At 46.3% G+C, this 18,080-nt stretch overlaps 1 protein-coding gene across 1 annotated transcript in view; it reads right to left on the reverse strand.

Annotated features, from left to right (window-relative positions):
* The window catches only part of agrn (agrin), a 235,893-nt gene that overhangs the window by 14,278 nt on the left and 203,535 nt on the right, over positions 1–18,080 (reverse strand). Inside the window, exons 21-32 of the mRNA XM_070910328.1 lie at positions 17,512–17,639; positions 14,726–14,840; positions 13,119–13,238; positions 12,512–12,925; positions 10,795–10,987; positions 8,140–8,355; positions 7,008–7,237; positions 5,366–5,500; positions 2,777–2,867; positions 2,288–2,452; positions 2,012–2,123; positions 414–425 (exon numbers count right to left, since the gene is read on the reverse strand). Of these exons, the coding sequence (XP_070766429.1) occupies positions 414–425; positions 2,012–2,123; positions 2,288–2,452; positions 2,777–2,867; positions 5,366–5,500; positions 7,008–7,237; positions 8,140–8,355; positions 10,795–10,987; positions 12,512–12,925; positions 13,119–13,238; positions 14,726–14,840; positions 17,512–17,639 (1,931 nt within the window). The remainder of the gene's footprint in view (positions 1–413; positions 426–2,011; positions 2,124–2,287; positions 2,453–2,776; positions 2,868–5,365; positions 5,501–7,007; positions 7,238–8,139; positions 8,356–10,794; positions 10,988–12,511; positions 12,926–13,118; positions 13,239–14,725; positions 14,841–17,511; positions 17,640–18,080) is intronic.

The following is an 18,080-nucleotide window of genomic DNA, read 5'->3' on the forward strand; positions in this document are numbered from 1 at the left end:
CGTGATATCCCCGCCTACGCCCCGACTAATGAAGACGCTTCTTTGTTGCTAAAAACAATGGCCGTCGCAAAGATGACGGTCTCCTTTCCTTCTTCCCTCCCACCTTCCCACCCCCTTCCACCCCCACGGCAGATGGACCGAGGTGAAAGCCAAACCGTGTTCTTTAAGAGCATCTCTCCTTCAGTGCTCTGTGTGTGTGTGTGTGTGTGTGTGTGTGTGCGTGCGTGCGTGTATGGGCTTATGAAATGGCAAAGTTTTTCCACGGAACTGGCAGCTTTAAAGCTGCCCGCAGCTCTGCAGAAGTTCCTTTTTTTTTTCTGTGCTGTTGTTGCATGGAGAGACGGGGGTGATAGGACACAGTGAACGACTCAAATGAAATATGGCTAAGGTGTGACTGGGACTTGTCTCATTACCTTGCGTGATTTCTTATTTCCAGACAGCACATCATAGAGAAAGAAAGAAAATAGAGGGGAAGAGGGTTATTAGGGGAACTTAGGACTAGTAAGTGTCTGTGCACAGAGAGGCATGCAGAGCTAGGCAAGTGCAAAAGCCCACAAACACACACACACACACACACACACACACACACACACACACACACATATACTCTCATGTATACACACATACACACTGGGCACGCCTGTAAGAGCATTAAACACAGCTGCAGTAAAGCACAGACAAGTGAGATAAGTACATTAAATAAGAATGTGAGAAATGCGAAGAGCCCACTTTGCATTATATACTGTACATACACATGCAGCCACCAAGCTGTGCAAGTGCGTGCCTCCACTTCAGAGAGCGGCTACAAATAAGACAGAGAGCCTAAGAAGGCCATGCATGAAGCAGACGGAGCCGCTGAGAAAAGATGAAAATAAAAAAATAAATAAAAAACTTCATGGAATGCGAGACGGTGAACTGTGCCACTTAACCAAACCTCATTTACAGACTGCTGCCATTCAGCGGGAGGTGAAATAGAGTTTTATTCCGGCCACTTGTACCTATGTGCCTTTGAAAGCATGTACTTCATCATGCTGGCAGCCCGAGCCGCCTTTGATATGGCGAACGCTCCCAGCATGCAATATGTATCCATACATGTGCCCGTGTGACATGATACGGGCTTCTCTCGGCCAATCGTACCATAACGCCCTCCACTTGCTCTCCTCTTTTAATAAGATTTTCTGCCTCTGTTGCTGGAGTAAAACACAATTACCATACGGGCGATGGGAGGCAGTGGGGGGGGGGGAGGACAGAGCAGTGAGAGAAAAAAAAGAAAAAAAACAGAAGGAGGAGAGCGTTGCGTCTTAGAGGAAGATGACGGAGTTGACAGAGTGCATGTTCATGATCACAAATTACACTGTTTAATATAATTGGATGACTTACAGGCTTATCAAACTATTAGATCGCCTTCATTTGGAAGCATGTACCTGCTTTATTGGTCTAGACGCGGGGCTGAAGAGTTTCATTACGCTCTTCTCGCTGCTGCTATCTCCTTTATCTGCCTCCACCTCCCCAGACACCACCTCGAAGGCTGAATTCATAAAATTGACTGTGCACCCGCAGTAAAAGCTGCTTTTGCTTTCTGTATGCAACACCAAGTTTTTTTTTATCTCCAGTATGTCAGAAAGCTGAAAGAGTGTGTGGAATTACAGGACTTCCAAAATTGAGACAGCTTGTCAAACTGGCCCTCTACATCTGGAGCTCCGCCTCTCACCTTGACGGATGTCGGGAGATATCTTGGTGTCGACCGGTGAGGAAACACCTCGGCAAAGGGGTGAAAGTCTGGTGGTCCAGCTGTGCCTGGAGCGGCGAGCTGAACCACCTCTACAAGGGCATAAAGGAGCACTAAAGCCCAGGGCTGTGGCGATGACGTGACAAGAGCACGCAGACGATCAGACGCATACTGTATATATATGGCAAAAGCAAGGCTAAGCATAGAATAGGCCCATCAGCCCCGCATGCTAAAAGCATAAGGTAACCATTAGCAGCAGCCCGTGAGCTTGCTCTCTCTTACCGGTGCCTCCCCTCGGACAGGGTCCTTCTTGTTCACCATGATCTCTCCTTTGCGGTTGGAGCGCTCCAGGTTGATGGTGTTCCACACGTTCAGCTGGATTGCTTCCTTACTCCTGAATTACGCACACACAGACACTCAGCATGTCCCTTAACCATGTTTCAGACGTGATTTCATAGGATTATAATATCTTTAAAATCTATTTCGTATGTATGTTTCACATTTATTTCCCCCTAGTTGTGCAAGTTAAGCCCTCTTAGACTCTTAGATGATGCTAACCTGATGGTAGCGGGTCCCTTCCCCAGGTCGTAGCGGAACTCCAGGATCCCTTCGTTGAGGGACAGGGAGATGAAGTCTCCTTTTCCGTCCGATTTTTGGCCGTTGTAGAAGATCAAACCGTTGGAGTCGTTGGCCATGAGAATCACTGTCAGGCTGAGCTTTTGACTGCAGACACAGCACAGGCCGGCAAACACACGCAAGAGTCAGAGATACACTGCACCACGCATTCAAGAGATAGAACAAGAAGAAGTAGAAGAGGCGTGCATGCCTATTTTCGGTGCGCTGGCACTCTTTCTATATGGAAATTAGGCAGAGATACTATATCTTCCACATGCTTAGGCCTAGACAACATGTTTGTGTAACCCTCGTCGCTTAAGTTCAGGCTTAAAGAAGGCAGCTCTGCCTTAGGCCCGGAACAAGCGCAGTCTACAAAAACTACACGACATCCTGTGTTTAGTAAAACAAGGTCTTGACTTGTGTGGGACTTACCGCAGGTCATGCCCGTAGAGATGGAGCCCCTTCAGCTCCAGGTAAGAGTCTCCGTTGAATAGCGGCATGTAAGCCCCTCTCCTCTCCACAGCTGGAAAAACAAAGCCACTATGTTCATCCTCAGGTCCTGTTTTTTTTTTTATTTTTTTTTTTTATTGCTGACAGAATTGAAATTCAGGGATAGTCAGTACATCTTTGAGGGACCTGTCAGCATTATGGAAAGAGATGGATTTGTGTTTTCACAGCCTTTGGGATTAAGACTTTCTCTTGACAGAAAATCAAACAAAAAAAATTCAAAAAGCCTTATGTCAGACTGATTACACAGCCCGCCACAGTATAACAAAGAACCTTTGGAGACACGTAGAGTTTAACACCACAGCCGGGACCCATGAAATAATGCAGCCATTGTATTTTGGCAGGCCTTTTTACAAATTCATGTCTTTGCGATGGGTCTACGTCTGGCTGTCCCGTTTCTGGCTGCCTGGAGTGATTAGGACAGGCACCGTGCCATCCTTCTAACAAGTGGCTTGACGTTAAAAATCATTCAAGTGTCACTCGGGGGTATGCGTTCATGGTGTTGTTTGCAAAAAAAAAAAACTACCATCATTCAGAGGCATGTGCAATACTAGACGCTAACGCACACATACCTATGTAGCCGGCGAGAGTGCTTTCATTCGTAATGGGCTGGGATTAGCTGGGATGGAGAAGGCAGGCGGAGATGAGAAAGCTAATTAGCTATTGTGCAGAAGACTGCTAATGATGATGGCACGCACCATGGAGGAGAGGGGAAAAAAAGATTTGTGCACGAAACTGAACTCTATTAGAGCAATAGAGCTGCTCAGAGTGTAGTTTCTTCTAGGAGTGTGGAGGGGGGGGGGTGTTCTCTTTCAAAATGAAAACACTGTGATCAATAAGTCACCAGAGTTTCCAGGCGCTGGAATGAGCCGAGTGACCAGGAGAACCCATGACGTGTGAGGAGTCGAGCTTGGCGACCCAGAAGAGCTGCTCAAGGGCGAACTTTGTAAATAAGCGCCTCAAACGCAAAGTTTAGGGAGCTGTGACGGTAAGCTCGGAGGCAGTTTTTGCTTATATTTGAGTGACGCTACGTAATTAGTGCTCGCAATAAAACCCATCAAAACAATATGAAAGTAGAAAAGGCAATAAGAAAGCAGCTAAAATGCCCACTTTGCCAGTTAAAACGTTGTGGCTGCAATCAAAGCTCCTGGTCCCGCCCCCCAATCAATCAGCTCTTCGACGCATGCTGTCTCTCTGACTCGCTCACACACACACACACACACACACACACATTAACTGGGCCCTGGCCTAAAGTAGCTAAGGCTCTGGATGTAAAACATTGTTGAAATTCAAACTCCCCCGCTGCAGTTAGCTTTTCAAGGACCGGCTGAGTTCAAGTGATCTGGCTTTCATCACTAAATTGTAATAATTTACACTATCGCAGGGTAAAAGCACAGAGCAAAGTAGGCCATTCAATACTATTGGAACACCCTTGAGAAAAGTCCTTGCTGGTGAATATCATAGCAGCGAGCGGCACTGACGAACCCCGGTGGAACTGAAAATGGAAACCATAGCTCAACTGAACGCGCGCACACACTAAGTCACACACACACTTAATATTAGGAGTAATTCACCTTCAGGCTTCTGATGAGTGGGCTCTAAGCTACCTGTCTTTTTAACTGTTCTCCGTGCAGCCCTCAGAGGGTATGTCCGCCTGACTGCCGCCTTATCTGTGAGCTCCTGTCTGGGGCCGACACTCTGGCTGACTGACGCTCCCATTAATCACCGCGGGCAGGAGGACTGATGCGATTAGTCATCTCATTGATTCCCGTGAAAAAATAGCCCTTTGGAATGGGAGACGCTCTCGCTCACAGAGCATTGATTTTGGTTCACCTCAATTTATTTTAATCACCTGCTAACTGGGACTCGGGGCTTGGAAGGAGGCTATCCCCATCTGGTTTTTCTAGATTCCCAGGGGTGCAAGGGTGCATGTTTCTCTTTTGTTAGGAATGTGCATGATAGTATATTCGCTTTTCGTTCACAGTTACAGAAGCCAACTTCTGCAAACAGTCATGACAGCATCTACAAAGCCAGGGAGGGGAGAAAACATGGGTAGACTTCAGAATGCGACACACCGCCAAAAGCGCTAATGATGAACTTCAAAAGCAGCTGAGTCGTGCTCTGGTCTTTTCCCCAGCCGTGGCCCGGTTCTGCCATGTGGAGCTAAGTAGCAACAAACATGTTTGAACACAACACCTGTGGGCGGGATAGGCATGGAGGGAGGGAGCGGAGGAAGACTGCGGCTTCGCTGCCGCTTACCCACTAACAAGCGCAGCCGAGTCGATGTGGTGAATGGCCCGACGGGGCCAATCATCTTCCTCAGTTCTGCAACCCACCAACCCTCCCATCCCCTCCTACCCTGAAGGCTCACCCCCCACCTACCCCCACCCCCCCTTTCTGCGTTTGATCTCCCTTTTCGATTCAGGATGGATGGAAATGTCACGGAGCAGAAAGAAAAAAAGAGGAAAAAAAGAGGAAAAGAGGCAAAAATGGATTCAGATTGAGTCAGATTACCTTTCTCGCAGTGCCTCCCTTCCCGTCCCATGGGACACTCGCATTTGTAGCCTCCCTCGGGCAGTGCCTGGCACTGGGAGGACGGATGGCACCTGTTGGGCTCGCATGGGTCATGGACATCAGCACAAGTCGGACCTAGACACACACGCACACATACAAATCCTCCATGAGAAAACCACTAACCACTTTCTCTTTTTTTCTATCTGGAGGCGGGGGGGGGGCAAAAAAAGGGGTGGTGGTGATGGTGGTGGAAGCAGGGTATGCGGATTTCCTCTGTAATAGAGGTCATTTTCTAATAGGATTTGGAAATATTACACATCCAGATTAAAGAGTGGAGAGCCTCCCCGCCATGCGGCCGTGTTTCTGGGCCAACACCGACTGCGGGAAAGGCTGGGGAGTGTCTGGTGGATGATGGCTTTGCCCTCTGCCACAGCACATCCGCATTCACCCGTCATTACTTTAGCAGTCAGAGCCTGTGGTGAGGAGAGCACTTTAATGAACCCCATCCCCGCTGAGCTCACAGGGCTCCCCCCATTTTTCCTCGCTCACGCTTTTGGAAGCTAGCTTTTATCCTGCGCTCTTGTCTTCTTCCCTACCACAGCTCACTCTCTCACCTCCCTCATGTGCCAGGCTGTCCTGACATGTCCCCTCTTTAACTACAACTCTCTCCACCCATTTCTTCTCTCGCCTTCTGCGATCTGCCCCTTCCTTCGAGACCGGCAATCCTGGCTACTTTCTAAATTGACATGATGACAAAATTAACTTGAATGCGAGTGTGCAGGCAGCGGTCCAATTCTCATTATCACCATTCGTTTCCACTCCATGCGGCCAACGCTAACTTTGATCACAGCCATGCTTCTTCAGAGTGGAGGGTTATCTTTGCTTCTTCTCAGGCTTCTCAACAACAACAAAACATAAAAGCACCTCTTGTATGAAAGGCGATAATAATGTTATGCGATACTTTATTGATCCACATTAAAATGTGGCTTAAACCACGAGCAGCCCCCATGTGAGTGTAAAATCATTTACTATTCAAGCATAAAAGTTAACTCTGGCAATTAATTTTGGTTCCGGTGTGAAACTTTCTGCAGTGAGGCAGCAAGGAGCACGCTTGGCTAGCCCCCGATGGTGTCTGCTCTTTACTATATTCTCTCTGAGTTGCTTGTTAGTTGGCATCTGCTGAAGGCAGAAAAAAGGAGGAGGAAAGGATGTGGAAGTAGACATGGGCCAAAGGCCATTCACTGAGCATTTGGTGGAAGTTTTCATGTTCTCTGTGCTGTGTCAACGTTTAATCTCTCATTTCTGTGTTGGACGCACAGATTTGATGGTGTTGGTGTTTACAAAATGACTTCCAGCGCTCCTGCCGGGGCCATGAGTTACACTGTCAAATTAGGCTGTCAAGCTTACTTAGGATTTGTGAGTAAGTCATGACCACAGTGAATCCCAGGAGAGAAGGCAAAGCAGAGATATGAACATCATTTTAACAGGCTGTTAGAAAAGTGCAAAATTCCACATATGAATTTACATATTTTCAACCTATTTTTCTGCTCTTACACTGGGATCAAAATCCCACGACTGTCCAGATATCCCGGCATGACCAATCGGGAACACTGCTGAACTGCGTCTTTTGTCGGCATCTTACCCCAGAATCCTTTGCTGCACTTGCAGTGGAACATCTCTGCCTCCTTGACCTGGCACGCAGCGCCGTTCTTGCAGGGATTCGGCTGGCAGGGGTTGTTGCCACATTCGCCCACGCCGCTGCCGTACAGGCTGTCGCCACCGGTCTCCTGCAGGTTGAGCACCCGGTTGTTGACATCCAGCAAGCGGATGCAGCCCACCAGACCTGTGGCCACCGCTGTCCTTTCCCTTACACTGCAGACAGAAAGAGGATGTCTTTTAATGCCTTTTTTCAACAATGTCAGCTGTTACAATTATTACACCACTGGCCGTCACTTAACACTGAGCTTAGTGTAAAGAAGATGCTGTATAATATTGCTTATACATTTAATGCGGAAACGTACCTCAATATATTACAATATGGGATGAGGCCGAAGAAAGATTTTTATTCATTTTTTTTGGTTGTTGATTAACTTCCTTTCTGTTTTCCACGATTGTCTACAATCCATCAGGTCTGATCAAAATCTCACTGAGTGTTGTTATTATGGAGCTACCTATGATTTACTTACAGCATACTGACTCTCAAGCACAGTCCTAAAAGACAATGGACGATCCAAAATTCATCCCAACATCCATCAAAATCATCTTTTATCACCAACTAGTGCACATTCAAGACATCCTGGCGTTCATTTTAACAATGAAACGCTAAAACAATTACATTAAAAGATATGATCATTTCCATTGTTTTAGCAACGTGAGAAATGTTTCCAGTGTTTTGAAAAACATGTTTTGGTTGCTTTAGATTGGAGACACACCCCATGGAAGGAAGCAGGAAGCTGGATTACCAACCGGGCAACCCAGACCACCAGTGGCCCCTGGAGGTCCCATATTCATCGGGTCAGTCGGTTTGGGGTAATTTGATTGACAACAAGGTGGGTTCTGTCTACCTGTCTAGTCCACCTGTTTGAAGAGGGGCGCGTACTGTAGATAACTCCATAGTGAAAAAAATATGGATTCAAGTGCTGGACTGAAAATGAAAAGCTGTCGACCGAAATGTTCCTTTTCAGAGAAGCTACAGTGAACGGACTTTGGGCCTGATTTACTTCCTGCCCTGAATGTTATCATAACCATGTGTGACCGCAGATAGAAGGTCTTACTCCTGCTTCATTTCCTCGGGCACTCCTCCGATGAACAGGTTGGTGTCGAGGTTGAGGCCGTCAGTGCCGCGCGGACTCTCGCCCTCTATGTGTGGCTCATTGTCCACGCTGAGCATGGCGTTGCGCCGGTTGCGAGTCACCACCAACTGATGCCAGCGGCCCTGGTTGATTTGCACTTTGCTGACCACCGTGCCTGTGCCCGAACCCGTGTTGAACCTGAGAAGAGAGGGTACGAAGTCTGTTAGACGCTCATTCAGTCAACTTTATCCAACAATCACTCTCTCGCACTTAATATTTACAGCACTTGAGGGGGGGGATTTTCCACACAATATGCCGAGCAGCGCCTAATGACTGGAAGAGATCTGCTCATATTTCTCAACAAGACAGAGAAGGATGAAAGGAAGACGGAACTAGACTTCCCATGTGGGAATCCAAACTATGTGACTGGAATGAGGCAGTTACTCCCTTAAAGAATGTGTTCCACGCCCTCTTTTTCATTAAACCTTTTTATCTAATGAGGTTTTGTTGAGGAAAAAAAAAAGGCCATGTCATCACAGAAAAGAGCTGCCGTGTTTGTGCACCTACACATACGGTAGTGTAAGCACAACCTGAGAGCAATTATCTGCCACAAATAATTAGTTCTTCTCCCCACGTCTTGGATTTGCGGAGCTGTGGGTGGTAATCTCACAGCTGTATTTCGGGAGTTGAGGCAGAGCTTCATTTGAAAGCACGAGTGACTAATGATCTCCTTTGGTTTGCTATTGATTTTGCTCTGAATAGAGAAATGTAACCTGGCCAGGTTGGGAGGAACTGAAAAAGGGCTTCGAGGGGGCCAGGGATGAACCACAAGACCCGAAAGATAAGGAGAGCGGATGGTGTTTGAAACAATAAGCCCAAAACAGACAGTGGTGCAGAATCTCTAATTAGCTCAATCCAAAAGTGATATTAGCCTTACAGTCGATCCTAAAGGGACATGTTCATTTACTGGAGTGATATTCGGCCTCAGAAACAGAAAGCACGCATTACAAAGTGAGGCACGGACGCAAATGAACGATGAGGGTGTTTACCATGCTGGCGGGGTCTAACAAAAGAAACTATACAGGTGCATTATGGGAGGCGTGGGACCCAATGTTTTTGGAGCTGGACCTATACGAGGGACTAAAAGTCAGGATATCTCGGCCTATGCTGCATTGATTTTGACCAAACAATGTGTCTCTCGGGAGTACCCCAATTTTATGGAAGCACAATACCAAATCACTGCTGTACTCTTCTCATATGGACACTCAAATAGCCAATAACTAATAACAATGGACGCATCAGATGCAAAAATCAATCGAATACTCAACCACAAGAATCGAGTTTGGACGATAACATGTTACATTGAAGTACATGTCATTTGATATCCCAACATTAATAAATATCACAGTGTAGCAGAATGTGAGGAAACTTAATTGAGAAATTGTTTATAGATACATACTCGGATGGGAACTAAATACCTGAAAAACTAAAGATAATTCAATTTTTCGGTATAGCCAAATCTCAGATGGTTGATGAATGTCTTTTGTCTCAGGATATATTGTCGTGTCCCCCAAACCACAACATGAAAGACCATATTCAGATTCAAATCTGTGTATATTTAACAAACAAGGTGACTGTTATCAGTCCAGACCGGCACATGTGTTAATATGCTTCCATACATACTATACGTTACTTCCGTCCTCATCGCAGGATGTCTGTCTGACTGTTCAGTCCAACGCATCTACGAGCCACTTCTGGACTCATTTTCACTGTGTATATGTGTGATTAAGAATTACGTGCAAAATGCCAAATGTGGACCTCCTGCACATATTTCCGCGCATATGTTCCCACCATCTGTAAACGTGATCATGTGAACAGCTTATTTTGCAAGTTTGAACACATTTCTGAGAGCAAGCCTTCATAGCCGTAACCTACAAATCTGTCGAGAGGCTTCTGTGTCTTTATTTATTTTCTGGCAGTAGCGTTTTCAACATGTTTACTCGCCGCACTTATTTGCCTCATTATCTTCAGTGCTCTCTATTTGTTTTATTCGTATCTACATCGTCTCTCAGCGGCCGCTGCGATGGCAAAGGTCCCACCCCCTCTTAACTCTCTCCACCCTGTAACGCCAAGTGTATCATATTTGATACATGAGTTTTTGAGACCTCTACATCATCAGTGTGATATTTGTTTTCCCTGAAAAACCTGACGTGTACAATCAGACACATGCAGTGCACCAGAAGAAATTGAAGCCCGGGCAGAAACCCATGCCCCCCCCCTGCCAAGGTTTCAAGCTGCTGTTGGCACCTCTCTCACAAGTGCAGGAAAGGGCAAAATCAAGTGTGGCAGACCACTATCCTCTCCAGAAGCAGGAGGAACACCCCCCTCCCCCCCGCAAAAGGCCAACCTCTAATGTGCCCCCTCATGTGAGAAAGGATGGCACTGAAACTCAAAGTTTAATGGGTTAAAAATGTTTTTTGTACAAAAATGATACAAATGAAAACTCACATATGCAAATTCACATTCCATTTCTTTTTTCTTAATTTGCCAGAAGGTTCAATAAACACTCCAGTTTCATAAAATTTGAATTTTCTGGCAATTATTTCATGGTTCAGGCTTTACAGGGTTAACGCTCACCTGAGCTCCACCCGGCTGTCGACCAGAGACAGAGAGATGAAATCCTTTTTGCCCTCCTGGCCGTTGTAGAGCAGGAGGCCGGTCATCTCGGACGCTCTGAACTCCATCGCGATGCGGACCGTGTGGTAGGCACTCATGGTTTGGAAAGCCAAGTACGATTGGCCCCCGAATGACGGGATGAAGTACTTGATCACTGCGGAGGAATGGAGACAACAAGCCAATCCTGTCATTACTACATGATTTGTTTTATCGTGGCGTAATAGGCGTTTAATGTGCATAATTAAGTGTGAGCGGAGGTGGTGTGTCACTGGCTCTTGATGACAGAGAAATAAGCCTTTCTGTCAGTTTATTTTCGGAGTGATGTTTTTCCAAAACGCTTGATGAGTTTATCAAAAGGAGAAGGCTGAGAAAGAGGAGGAGCTGAGCTTTTCACCCACCCTCAAGTCACACAGATTCACGCACACGCACACACACACACACACACACGTGCGCACACAGGAAACCTTTGTTTTTTCCGCCACTCTGCAATTATGATTATTATCATCCATTTTCTCCCCCGGGCTCCTTTTCTCTCCGTCCATCTGTCTTTCTGTCCGTCTCTCTGAGGAGAATGGCAGCTGATGAGCTCACTCTTTTCTAATGACTTGATTGATCTGTTGGGAGGCTGGCGTGCAGCTTGTGTGTGTGTGTGTGTGTGTGTGTGTGTGTGTGTGTGTGTGCGCGTTTAGCCACTCTAACTCAAAGACGCACACTGATTCTCACCAGCTAATCCCCATCAAAGCAATTAGTGTCAATTATCTTAAGATGCAGCTGCGTGAGGTCGCTCCGCATCCCCAAAAATCCCAAAGCAGGGTAAGGGGGAAGAAACAAAAGAGTTGTGCTTCTCAAGAAGTTCTCCTCGATTTATGATTTTCTCCGCGGCGCTGATTGGATTCTGCGGTTGCTCGCATCCGAGGTGGCGAACCTGTTTGAATCGCTTGAGTGGGGTTTGAAGCGCAGCCACCTCGGAGGGATGTTGTGTCCGACGCAATCACACCTCAACTCTTTGTTCTCAAGTTTAAAATAAATAAATAAATAAATAAATAAATGTCGTGCAAAACTGACGCTCTGTTCTGAGCTCCGATTGGTGTTGCCTTGTTGAGCTTTTAATGACCCAATAAATCCGACATCTGTGACCGCATAGCAACGCATTTACATATTCCAGCACCACCAGCTCACGCTGCTACTTAAGGTGTCACTTTGCAGCCACTTTGTGAAGCTGCAATTAGACAAAACGAGTGCTTAACGGAAGGAATACATTTCTTTTTTTTTTTTCCTTTAAAATAAAAGTTTCATTAAATAAAACATTCCTTTAATTTTTTATTTTTTTTTTATTATAATGGTGTGTGTCTGCTACTTTATAAATATATTGAAGCACTTGAGGATGTGGTTAGCAGTGATTATAGAACAGCTAAAAGGCATGATTGGCACAATGGAAAGCAGAGTACCTAAAACCCTCTTAGTTGCAGCAAAATCACTGTAAATGTCAGCCTTTGGTGCTCTCTTTGATATTGCTAATTGCAATGGTTCCAAATTACAGGAGAAGTCTGTTTCAGCTCATTTTCTCAGATGAATTTGAAATAAGCTCGGACTTTGAAACTTTTGATTTACGAGTAATAACAAATACGGGAGAAGAAATCGTTCCTAACGTATAAAGAAAAAGAAAAAAAGGGCTCACCCTTCTCACACACAGAGCCTCCTCGCCCGGCGGGGCACTTGCAGCTGAAGTCGTTGCCGTCATCCTCACAGGTGCCCCCGTGGAGGCAGGGGTGGGAGCTGCAGGGCTTCTGAGCCTTGTGGTGAAGCTTGCCCCTAACATGGGCTACGGTGGTGGACGGAGGCAGCGCCGTGGTGGTGACAGCTGCCGTGGTGGTGGGCACTGGTGTGGTGGGTACTGGTGTGGTGACCGGCGCCGAGGCCGTGGTGGTGCGTCTGCCATTGTAAGGCCTGCGGGTGGTGCCCGGAGGGCGACGGGTGATGTACGGGGAGGTTGGCAGAGGCCTGGTGGTGGTGGTGGTGGTGGGAGCAGCTGTGGTGACTGACGCCGTGGTGGTGGTGGTAGTGGTGGTAAAGAAGGGGACGGAGGAGAGGCCTGTCAACAGAGCCGGAGAGAACAACGGCAATTAGAAAAAGAAAAAGAGACGTTAAAGTATGTTGAGCCTGCGGCCTTGAGATTTCCTTTTCAAGACCTGTAAAACCTTTGATAAATCACCTCATGAATAACTTAAAACCCCTTTTCATTTTATTAATCCCCACACACTCCTGTTAAGTCCACACTGTATTACCATAATTGGTGAAGCGAATATTCTCGTCCTCCGGCTTCTTCACGGCGATGCTGGTCTCTTTGGAGGCCTTCAGCTGTTTCAGCAGGGCTCCTTCGATGTCCTCCACTGTGTATCTCGTATCTACAATAAACGAGAGGTACAACCACTTAGGGCAAGGCCTCCGAGGAGCACTCCAGAGCAAATACAGGACTCTGGCTTCTTTAGTGGTACAATGGATATATCAGAAAGCCCTGTGTATGACAGGCTGAGGGTCTCCGGGGACCACTTGTCCTCCACCCGCCGCTTGTCTGGCTTTTTTCCAGATGAATCGCTCTCATAACGTTCACTGCAGATGTTCTCTTTACTGGCCATGGAGGAGCGCCGCTTAACGGTATGAAGGACGCCATACGACACTCGAATGGAGGGGCGTAGTTTGGGGTTTATATAATGTTGATAATGACAAATCATTATGGCAATTTGTCCTAATTGAAAATGCAAGCCTGTGATTACACCATTAGTCATGCAAACAAACATTTAACGGATGAATATTTAGCTGCTGTCTTGCGTTTTAAGACACGTGTCAATCAATTTCAGAGCGACGACAGGTTCCATCCCTGCTTTTGAATTGTGTTGGGCACACTTCTTTTTTTGTAAACCTTTAACTGTAAAAGGGACTCTAAGGGTGCAGAAAGAGTCATTTACCGGGCTCTGATGAATAACAATAACCAACTGCAACATCCAAGCAGAGGTAAAAACCTTCTAATGATGCAAATTGTTGCAAGCAAGAGATTAAGTTGGCATTGAGGAGAAAAAAAAAAGAAAAAAAGATACAAATGAGGAAAAACATTCGGTGCCTCACAATATTATGAGCCAAAAAATAAGTAGAAAACACTCAAAGACTGCATACCTCGGCCAAGGATGCACAATCCTCTAAATTTGTTATTTTAATAATAGAAATGTTTAGAAGTTTTTTAACCCGCATCCGGATCATTATTTGGAAAAACACTTAAATCCTGGTAAAGTTGTGTACGATGATGAATTGCGTAAACTTTAAAGTCAAGCATGACGACTGAATCATGGCCGTTTATATTTTACTACTGTAGAGGAAAAAAAAAATGCCATTTCAGCTTGCAGGATCACTCAGGGTGGGAACAGAGTGGTTACGCGCGGGTGCAATTTGGACGCAGTTGCTTAATTGCTTTCGAGATATAAATGCAATTTATGTGAAATAAGCCGCACCATGAGTTTGTCTTTGTTACACGTTTTAAGAGAGAGAAAGAAGTAAGACAAAGTAATCGAAACTCTACAAGAATAGAGTGTCCAGCACTCTATTTAAGAAGTCCAGGAGAGAACAAAATATTGCCTCTCAGCCTTACAGTTACGGAGTAATGAGCGAAAATGTAAAGCGCTTTAAAAGTATGAGAGATATGGTGCCTTATTCCGCATAGAAAACGAATTAGGTCTTCCTTGGCTATCCCAAAAATCCCAAATCTAGTAAGTCGTTTTTGAGATATCTTGCTCGCCAAAGACAAAGGGGGAACAAACCATAACTGATTCCAACCACATAAGCAGCATCTCTCTGCTGGCTGCTGTACCTACACCGTCTGCTCTCTTCAGAGATCTCTCACCTGGATTGAAGTGGGCCTCCACAAAGGCCAGGATAGAGTTGCTGGGCGCCAAGTTCCGGACACGAACGCTCATAAAGTCTTTGTGCACCTCCGACTTCCTGAACAGCTCATTGAGCTGAGGAGGAGAGAGAGAGAGAGAGAGAGAGAGAGAGAGAGAGTGGGGGGAGAGAACGGTCAGAGAGAAGAGATGATAAATGAGGCTGGTAATGAGCTCCACGCTATCATCGCAGCGAGTCCAATTCCAGAAGACTGTACTCTATCTCCGAGGAAGAAAGACTGCCTCTCAAATTGGGGTGCAGAGAAGAAACCTATTGGGTGTGGGTGTCACAAATTGACATTTAGCTGCTGCCGTGGCATTAATTATAGGGACAAGTTTTCGGAGGGGGGGGGGGGGGCTAAGATAAATGTCATGCTACCCTGACATGTGCTCCTGATTGGTTTCGCTTCTGATGTTGAGTCGCGACAGCCAGACGACCTCCAGAAGGAGGTTTGACTAAAATCTAAAATGTTTTTTAAGCCAACAGTGATATTACAGCAGTTGGACTGAAGTTGCCTGCGGTCAAAATTCAGGGCCCATATTTTTTTTAATCTTCAAATTGGACCATTTTGGCGCTAGAATTTTTACGGCCGCACACGCAGCACTCTCAGTTCTTGTCAGCGGGGCGGTGGATTAATTACATTCGCACATTCGAAAAGCAACGAGGAACGAGAGCAAAATCCTCCGCCTCGCCCCCCTTTAAGCTGCTGGTTTGAATGACAGGAGCCACAGGGCCTGCTAACCCACTTTACTAGTGGGTGTCCTCTGTGTCCTGCTACTTCACAGTAGCATCTCCCTGATTTTAAACAAACCCCCCCCCCCCCCCAATTATGTAATATTTCTATCAAAGAGACATATTCAGCTGGAACTCTTGTGATTTGTGGTAGAGAGGGAAATGATGAGTTATTTCAATGCTTAGCAGCAACCTATCTGCAGCAGCCTTACCACACCGACACTGTTTCTGCTCGTTTTCCTGTCTCTCTACTGGCTTAGGGATGGAAATGGCGGTGGGCAAACACTCCTGTGGACACAGTGACACATAGACACCTCCTGATGTTCCTCTCCTCCTCTTTTTCTCGCACATCCTAATTTATTCACTAATTGTAACAGGTTGCTGTGATGCAAAAGAAATGCCTCGCAGCGTGATTTGTGTGTGTATACTGTATATATGTGTATGTACTTTGTGTGTGTGTGTGTGTGTGTGTGTGTGTGTGTTTGAAGTTGAAGAGGGGGTGGTTGCTGTCAAGTGGCGCACCAGGCTTCAGAGATGCACAGGCTAAGGGCGCTAACGAGCACACACACACACACACATGCGCAAATGGCTGTGAGGTAGTAGATTAGGTCCCAGTGGGGGCTAGTGACACCGATTCAACAGCTGGTAGATGTGTACTCTGTATCCACACACACACACACACACACACACGTCCCCATTTCATCAGAGGAGCGAGGCCCTGGCTTGACAACAGAGACATTTGTTCAAAGGTCTGAGCTCAACAGAGAAAGCGGGCGGTGGAGGAACTCCACCAGGGTGAACCGCCAGGGCCAAACTGTGATTACCGCTCTGCGCCTGCCTGGTTAACAGCAACTGGCATCATGGCCATCCGAACTTATATCATCCAGATTAAGTAATCCAGAAAAAGTTATCGTAATTAATCTGACACGAGATGCAGCTTTCTGGTGCTGTGAAGTGTTTGGCAAGCAATCAGAAAATCAGCCTTTGCACAATTACGCGGAGAGGTGAAGAGTTTCCGGACGCCTCGTGTAATGTCTATGCTAACTCAGTCCTAACGCGCCCCTGCAGCTTGAGATTGAAAGCACCGACCGAATTCTCAGACAGTTCTTAAAGAACCAGCGGTACACGTGAGGAAAATCATCAGGATTGTTAATGTTTGGAAACAATTATTACTGAACCGCCACGGGAAGGAAGAGACTTGTTTTCTTTCTGATCTACCTCCCCGGGTCAAAAAACAACTGGTATATAATCACTATATTCCTTCCTAGGGGGTCACCTGTGTAACAGTTTGCCAATATTCCTTTTATTAAAAATCAAATCTCTGCCAGGCTATGTTGTCTCCCTCTGATATGATGCAGTGAATATGTTTTTATCATTGTTATTTCTCTATCAGATGTCTGACTGGAGAAATCACTCCAGCCCAGTGTGGCAGAATATTACTCAGCAGCTTCAGGGGTGTCAAGTCTGTAAAACCTCCCTGAGCCTGCCTGAAGGAGCTCAAAGAATTTGATTAGTCGGGCTCTAGGCCAAAGAGTTTTAGTGTCTCGTGATGCTTTGAATGTTGCTTCAGAAGCGTTTCCACTCATGACATGAAGAGTCAAAGCGGCTACTTGAGTCGGTAGCTTTAAAGCAGCATCAGTTGGGTATTTTGGCCACTTGAGGGCATCGGAGCAAGCGGAAAACACAACGTATGAGGGGGCAAAGGTGGTGATAGTTCTCCGTGTGACAGCCTTTCCCTCTGCATGGTCATTGGATCCATAGTAAATATATAAAATATGGATTAGTGCAGCTTTGAAGACGTCGTCATTATGGGACCTTGACTGAAAGTGAGCAAAATGGGCACTGAAATGTTTATCTGTGACACACTTAAATTGAGTGTAACAGTAGCACAAGTAGAGAAGAGTCATAAAGTCTCTGAACTGATTGAATGATATACAATATACACATTAGCTAACATTAGCCACCATAAGCTAACAGTTAGTTAAGTCAACACCAGCAAAACATTGTCGCACTTACAGCACTCTCTATGCTGCGGGCCGTCTCTCCAAACAGCTCCGACTTGGGGTCCTCCATCTCGGGGGTGTAGAAAATCTCCTGGCCCTCCACCTGGTCCAGGTGCAGGAAACCGCTGAACCTCATGGTGGCTGGAAGGAGAGCAGGCGAAGGAAGAAGATGTGACACTGAAAGGCTCGAACCTTCCTCTATCGCTCAGTTCCCGCTGCCTTCACACAGTGCCTCGTTTTGGGGTAGTGCCAGTTTTTGGGTTAGTGATGGATTGTGTGTTTGCGTGTGTTTGACAAGGGGAGGTTAGTGATTTTTGTTGCTGATTGCGTGGGGGTTTAGAAAGGACGTAGTGGTGGTGGAGGTCGTGGTGGTGGAAAGAGGTGGACTGTGAGATATGAGAGAAGGAGGGAGGGGAAGGCGGAGAAATGGGCCACTTTTACCAGACCGAGGCTCGTCCCAAAAGCTGGCCCGGACGTGGAGGGCTGGGTGAAAAGACAACAAGTTAGACAGACACGCAAAGACACGGCAGAAAACCAACACACTAGGAAAGGAAACAGCCCACTGGCACTCTGAAAAGTGCC

This window comes from Enoplosus armatus, chromosome 8, assembly GCF_043641665.1.
Source record: "Enoplosus armatus isolate fEnoArm2 chromosome 8, fEnoArm2.hap1, whole genome shotgun sequence".
In the NCBI taxonomy this organism is placed as follows: Eukaryota; Metazoa; Chordata; class Actinopteri; order Centrarchiformes; family Enoplosidae; genus Enoplosus; species Enoplosus armatus.